The 7,929-nt window shown below is 40.7% G+C and overlaps 1 protein-coding gene across 1 annotated transcript; it reads right to left on the bottom strand.

Annotated features, from left to right (window-relative positions):
- Positions 1–1,980: 1,980 nt before the first annotated feature.
- Positions 1,981–7,423, bottom strand: LOC145450864 (uncharacterized). The gene is made up of 2 exons (XM_080329367.1): positions 6,865–7,423; positions 1,981–3,208 (listed from the first exon to the last, which is right to left on the bottom strand). The coding sequence occupies exons 1-2, from the start codon at positions 7,043–7,045 to the stop codon at positions 2,355–2,357; spliced, it is 1,035 nt and encodes a 344-aa protein (XP_080185493.1). The 5' UTR covers positions 7,046–7,423; the 3' UTR covers positions 1,981–2,354.
- Positions 7,424–7,929: the final 506 nt, after the last annotated feature.

The following is a 7,929-nucleotide window of genomic DNA, read 5'->3' as shown; positions in this document are numbered from 1 at the left end:
CAGTGGTTCCCAACCTTTTTCGACTCATCGCCCCCTTTTCAAGCTCGACGCCGATCATCGCCCCCCAAATTTTGTGAACCGAAAAACCGGTATGCAAACTTTTCCTGTTCCATGTCGAATTTTACACTTTTGCAACTGAATTTTCGTGGGATGACTATAAAAAAAAGGTCATTTTTCCGACTTGACTCCAACATAGCCGTTTTAATGCGTCATCGCCCCCCTATCGCCCCCTTCGCTTTTTGCCCCCCCCCCCGTCGCCCCCTTTGTCCATTTTCGCCCCCCTATCGCCCCTTTCGCCATTTTCGCCCCCCTAGACCGCCAAATCGCCCCCTGGGGGGCGATATCGCCCACGTTGGGAACCACTGGATTAGACAATGAAATGGAAAGATATTTCGCAGCAGAGCGTGACGGCACGGACTGTTGTGCTTTGAGTTACTGGAACAGAGAAAATAGTTTTCCTAATTTCAAGGCTTTCAGCCATGCGGGAGATCTGTATAATCCAGGCAGGGGTCGTCTCAAAACGCGCCGCTGGTCACTTTCCAAATTTCGCAGTAGAGGTCGCCGACCGCCCGAATGTAATATCGAGACAAAATAGGCCACACAGTTGAGCAGCTACGGTTTTAAAACATTACGTTATTACAGCGCGCCGTGCTCACCAACATGGGCGATGGGCATGGTTACCACAAAAGAGGTAATACAACAAGAAATACCATGGTCATAATCGGGACGCGTGTTGGTGACCCCTAGTGTAGTGCAAAACGATCCAAGCCTGGTGTATAACAGACGTTAACCATTCTCATACTTATCGGAATACACTGTGATTTGATGTGAACAGAACATTCTTTTTGCTGTATTTCATTCTCATTCTAAGTTTCATTCCATTTCCAAGTTTTTTCGAATTCACTAATTCTAATTCTAATCTAATTTTTTTAAAAACGTGTAGCTTTAATACTATTGGAGAAACCTGTGTAGCTCAAATTCTAATTCTAATTTAATTTGGAAAAAAATTGTGTAGCTCTAATTCTAATTCGAATCTAATTTTGAAACAACTGTAATTCTAATCTAATTTGTAAAAGCTGAACATTTTCTAGTTGTCTAAGTCTACAGACTTCGCAGATATGTCATCTCCACTAACGTGCCTGTATTTGTACTACGCATGCTTAACATTCTGCTATACGACCCATCGTGGTTTCAAGGGTTGCCCGACATATGAGCATGAGCAATGAGCATGCGACACAATGGAAAACGACAGTTCATCATGGGACACTTCAGCATGTGACTTTATAACCCAAAAACTTACCCTAGCCCGCAACAAAGCCCTGAAATTATATATATCGTAACCCCAAGCCTAACTCTAACGGCTAACCCAACCTTAACCCACCCCTAACTAAACCGTAATTTAACCCACATGGTCATGTGTCGCATGCTATAATGACGCATGCTCATTGCTCATGCTCAATGCTCATTTGTCCATTGTCCACGGACCCGTTTCACGGCTTACACGGTGCAAAATTCTGTCGAGATAGGGGCAATCAGCGTAGCGGTGACGAGTGGTGGCGTGACGTATCGCGTCTCCGTTGTCAGAGCATCACGATGGTGCAAGCGAAAAAGAATATCATCTCTCTCTCTCTCTCTATTGTTAAAGTTCACCACTATTCCGTCTTGGCAACGAGCTCAAATAGCCCGAATGTTCTGGTGAAATCGTTTGCCTTTGAATTCTCGAATTGCTGGCGATTACCCCTGGCTAGTAGGGTATCGCTACTAATTGACTTTCAGCATCTACTGGGCGAAGGCGCCGTTCGCCCTTGACTACGATCTACGCAGGTATGAGTAGTGTGTACGGTTTCAGCTGAAACCTGAAATATCGCTTGGCGTCTAGCCTGCTTATGCTTAGGTTTTTCAAACTGTTTCTGCTCCTCATTACACTCGCAGCTATCTCATATACCCAAGACTGCATACATGCATGGAAATGAATGACAATTACAACTCTCTTCAAACGTATATTCACATTGAAATGAACCCGAATATTTTCGGCTGAGACTCGCCAAGGGCAATCGTCAGAAACTAGTAGAGAATGGGAAAGAACATTGTATATCAACCCCGTATCACTAATTACCACGTCGCCGGCATGAAATTTCGAATAATCGGCTCGAAGAGAGTTATCAAATTCAAGTTAGCAATTGAGATTGAGAAGGTTTGGAACGTTGAGAACTGCAAAACAAATATTGAGAACCTATAATTCTGGAAATTCCCGATTCAGATGTTAAATAATTAGACAATGTTTGGTAGGGGAAATAATTTTGCACCATATTGAATGTAACATGTACGTAATTATCAAGTCATGTAATCAATATTTACCTCGGCACAGATGATATCAGTTCTGGGTCAGTCTGGAACACATACCATTTTGCCAATGTAATGTGCAAACATGTGCCAGTTTTCCTTGAACAGAGACATGACCATGAGCCCGCCTCAACATCAAATGTCACCCTCACACGTTCACTTGGACTAGAATGAGTGTTCTGTCCAGTGAGGATCGAATAGTACTTATATCTATTCGAAATACCAAATGCCTCAAAATTTGCGTACACCACTAGTGGAGCATTTGAATCCAAACTTTTCATTCTCTCAGATCTGCATTTTTCACTAGTGGCACTTGATATAAGATTCATTTCAACAAGACTGTTCAAAGCCTTGTCCCCCAAAGCGATGTTCGCAATTGAGTGTGCATTTTGTACAGAATGTAAATGATTACAATCAACTGCGGGATTTATGTCCTTGAGGATTTCGAAAATTGATATGCAATCTTTGTCTTCACACCCAATAATCCCCTTTATCAAATGTTTTGTAACATGTATGGGAGCAGCCGAGTTCGATGATTGGGAAACCATAAAAACACCATTTCTTGGGTCGATGCAGACTGCTGGAAGTTTATGGGCGTCTCGCCGTTGCCTAGGTAAGCAATGAGATATGGAATATGTCTTCTGACATTCTTTGCGTTGCTTTTTACTTTTACTCTCTGCCTGTACATCGAAATGAAGAGTCTTGCTCTTCTCGCGTGGTGTCGAATTGCGACATGCATTAAATAAATGATACTTAAACGTTCCGCACCGCCTAAGAAGTTTAGAGCATATAGGGCAGTGATAGTGGCTTCGTCTGTCTTTGTCCACGCTTTGCATACACTTCAATCGACATGGTACAACATGGCCTGGAAAACAGAAACATGCATGAGCAACGAGAAGTTGGCTCAAAAACCTGCAAAATGTCCCCAGCAGTCCTAAAATATTAGAGCCATGTCGACAGGTTACAGTACACTTGTCTGTTTGTGATATATCACATTGTCAAAGTCGAAAACTGGGAAGGAAAAGGCACCCGAACCTGTATTTCAGGTAGGCATCATGTTGCGAATACAACTACATTTGCTTTCAGAAGATGGATTTCCCAGGGAGTATTGAATAAATTGATATTTTGGTGTTTGGATATCAAGACGTCACCGGGTGTATCTTATTTATTTGTACATGCCGACGTTTGGCGTCGAATATACCGACGATCAAGACGCCACGGGCTGCATCTAATTTGCACATGTCGATTGTCGATGTCTGGATATAGGCCTAACTATTTATCAAGACGCCACAGTGTACAATTAATTAGTAGCCAACATCTCGGCGTTTGGGTCTGGATATATATTGGCTATGGCGTGACTAACTATTAGAGATGAACGTATTTGTAATTTCTATGTCCTAATCCAATCCAAATCCGAAACTTCAAATCCTAATCGTAGTCCTAATCCAGACGTTTTGTATATTCCAATCCTAATCCTAATCCGATATATACTTTCCCCGTAGAAAGCCTATGCCTATAATTTTGTAAAAAGAAATAGAACGCATGAGTACCAAAGTACAGGATGTAAATATGATAGGACGAAAAACTTTGTCGACATTCGCTGTCAATCTCCCCCAAAATCAATCAATCCAATCCTAATCCATTAAAAAAAAAATCCGAAATCCTAATCTAATCCTAATTCGACAAAATTTTACAAATCCGGTTTTTCCAAATCCTAATCCATGCTCATCTCTGCTAGCTATGTCGACTGTCGCTGCCGCTGCGAGATATAGCTAGCTAGCTACGTCATACGAGTAGGGTTACCATGTATCCTCCTTTAGGGTTACCATATGATTTCAATTCAAAAATATTAGAAGTAAAATTCCCAAACTTCCAAATTAATGACTGCTACTTCATCTTTGGTGACTTGTAACAAGTGTCCTCTTGTTCTCAGAATATGGTTACTAGGGTTGCATTTAAAATAGGGTTACCATATTTTGGAAATCTGAAAAGAGGACACTTTTTCAAAAATTTGAGACTTGCAAAACCGGAGAAGAATTCTCAAAAATCGGTGAATTTTTCCCACTTTGTGATCGGTTGACTAAAAAAAATAAAAAATAAGAGGTCAACTTTCACGCTCAGAGCCCAAAATACCGTTTCTTCCTCCACATTGCCGGGTGGTTGACAAAAAAAAAGGTCCACTTTTCGCCCCGCCGGAGCGTCACTTCTGTGCTAATTTACGGCATATCACTCGCATTTTGCTCTAAATATGACCTAAATTTTCCAAAAAAGAGGCCAAAATCTCAAAAAAGAGGACAAAATGGCGTCCTCCGAGGACACTTTCAAAAAAGTCAAAAAAGAGGACAAATCCTCTTAAAAGAGGACGTATGGTAACCCTAATTTAAAACAAAAGCGCAATTATTTTTAAAACACTTTGTTTGAAACGGTTTTTAAACAGCGCTTTAAACAAAGGCCTTTAAAAATAATTGTGTTTTTCAAGTTGTAAAATTATGCCATAATTGTGTAAATACTTTCCAAAAACACGTTGTATAAGTCTACTGACAATCACCACCCAATATAGCCGACGTATATCGATATGGGATGGTTGGAACCCTCGAAATATTCGGTTCAACAGCAATAGTGCAGATATTTCGTCAAAGGAGCTATATTTTCAATTGGCAATGTCAATGCACTACGACGTCCCAATTGAATATTCGTGACGTCATGGCTTAAAAAAATCAATAAAAAACATGTTTTAAACAATGACCTTGTTTTACACATGTTTGTTTTAAATGCAACCCTAATGGCAACCCTACACGAGGATGAATGAGTTGGCTAGGATAGTCCTAAAAGTCCGAATAGGCTTTTACAGCTAGGCTAATGGACACGGTCAACCGAAAATCGGCATAAATGACGCGAAATAGGTGATGTTGAAGTTCGAGCGGGTCATTCGGGAGTCGAATCATAGTGATGACCTTTTTTAGTCAACACAACAAAAATAACGTAAAAAAGCGAGTAATTCGGAAACCGAGCCAAGATGTCGACATTTTTTAGTCTACACAACAAGATTTCCGGTAAATATTTCGAAATTAACTGTTTTCAATTTCGGTAAACTAACTTTTATGATTTTTAAAAAGTGATTCCAGATTCGAAAATATGGTAACCCTGTAACAAGCCCAGTGATGTGCGGTCAGGGGAGGCAAGTTAGGCAGTGAATGAACAATTTTGAAACATTTTAATGGACAAAATCAAGGAATTTACATATATATTGGTCATATGGTCAAAAATATGGCGAGAAAGGAGAGGTGAGGGATAGGGCTGGGCAAAATCGAGTACCTGAGTGATTCGATTCTGAATCACGTAATATGCTTCGAGTCGAGTCGAGTAATCGAGTATCGCTCATTATCACGTCATAACAGAATGTAATACGCCAAAGGTCAAATATATACCGTTTATGCCACCACAAAGAATATAATGCCTGTTATCCATCTCATAAATGATACTTTGGTATTTTTTGGACCATGCCGATTTCATTACACCTGGTGACAGCTGTGGGATAATCATAACTTCGGAAATATGCTACGTCTAGTAAACATGTAGCTTTGTACTGTACGTTTCGTATGCTACGATACCGCGAATCAAGGTTTTAAGGCTTCAACAGTGAAAATTAGTAACGAAACTATAATTCTCGTTGATAAATCAACTTTCAGTGGCGAGAATCGTACAATTTCAGTACTCGAAAAAATCGTATTTTACTACTCGACTCGAATCAATAAAATTATGGCTCGATTCAGATTCGAGTACTCGAATCATTGTGCCCAGCCCTAGTGAGAGACAGACAGGTCAAGCCACGCTTGTGATAGCGCAATGAATCATAAACAGCTCAGAATTTATAAGTGGTATTAATCGAATGCTATTCTCGCACTGATTGCGAAAATCTAAATAACGTCAGATCACCAGAGCCGCCTCAAATCCACCAAGGAATGTGAAATTCGGCATTGTTACGAACAACGACAGCGCAGCGAGAAACGGTGACCAGGTGAGGCATATCATCCAATCCATCTTGTACGTAACTGTTACTGTTAGCGCAATCCACCAATCTCAGCACAGTAATATACAATGCGCTATCGACTTCCCAAACCGACGGTGCAGTATGAATCGTGTATAGTTGCGACGGTCAACCTTCAGTGCAGAGCAAATACATTCCCTTACTGATATATCTGTTATGTATTTCCTTCCATAATCACACCTTCAATTATGGATAGGTATAGTACCGTCCTGCGAATCCTGCGTATGAAAAGTGCTAATGTGAAATGAAACAAGTGAATCATCTACCATTTTTGGTAAATATATTTGTAAATCTGACTCAGGGTTAGTATCTCACTAACCACGATCCTCGCCGCACGTGACTGAATAAGGTTATAAGGCTATACAAAAAATCTTGACAAACCTTGCAGTTCAATACACCACAAAATGCGTTACAATGAAAAGATAGGAAGGTGTCGAAACGACTTGGAGTAGTCTATGGAATCAGATACCCACCTTGGCCTAGGCGATGTAAACAGGAGGCATCTACACGTTTAGTCCAGTGTACTCTGTCAATATGAGTATGCAGCTTTTCCACGGTTTCAAACCCGATGTCGCATAGACTACAACTATTTTCTTCGGCTGCCACGATTTTAATAAGGTGCGTCAAGTCATCAGCTAAAGTTATTGCCGCCATTGCAACAAGGAAATTCGACCAGCAACCCAACAACTGTGGCAGATATCGTGATATCCTTGCTCTATCGACGAAGAACACAAAAACTCTATTGCATAATTTGCTTCGCTGAGGTGGATATTCGGGTCAACTCTGACTCATGAATAACAATAGTTTCCCGATTATCAAAACTGGGAGCTCAATCTCTCCGAAAGAGACTTCTACCAGCCGCGAAAGACAAACAAATTAGTCTGATTCATACAAATATCACAGGGTTAATCTCAACATGATAAACTAAATGGTATTCTTACCGACCTGAAATGACCTACCTTTGTGGCAATCTCGGCTACCTTTGTGGCAAATGAACTCACTCACGACGGTAATATATCGAACTAAAACTTTGTATATAACTCGACGTCGAAATCCTACGGGGGCGTTGGGATCTATATTGAAGAACAAAATCCTTACGTAAGATTGTGAAGAGTTGTGGCTGGAAATTGAGCACCCAATTGGAACTTACATATCGTATTTCGAAGACAATCCGACAGTCGACGAGGCTGTCCAATGTCCATGTCCATTGTCCACATTCAAATCAAAATACCAGCAGACGACCTTGCAGGATAAATGCTAGTCAGATTACTGGGCCAGACATATGATCAGTCTAGGGCAAGTTTTTGTTGCAGTTAAATCCGTGGAAAGTTGCATTTATTTTTGAAAAAAGTTGAAAAGTTGCAGAAGTTGCATTTTTACCACATTTTGCTCGGTTGACTAAAACAAAGGTCAATTTTCCGGCTCAGATCCCGAAATACCCGTAAAAGCGTTACTTCGGAGCTGATTTACGGTGCTTCAGTCGAATTTGGCCGTGTATTTCACAAAAATCGAAAATACTTTCATGAAAAATCGAGAAA

This window comes from Botryllus schlosseri, chromosome 11, assembly GCF_051294905.1.
Source record: "Botryllus schlosseri isolate E-star chromosome 11, Bs_hap1, whole genome shotgun sequence".
NCBI classification, from domain to species: Eukaryota; Metazoa; Chordata; class Ascidiacea; order Stolidobranchia; family Styelidae; genus Botryllus; species Botryllus schlosseri.
The sequence above is the reverse complement of the archived record's forward strand: the minus strand, read 5'-3'. Positions and strand labels throughout refer to the sequence as shown.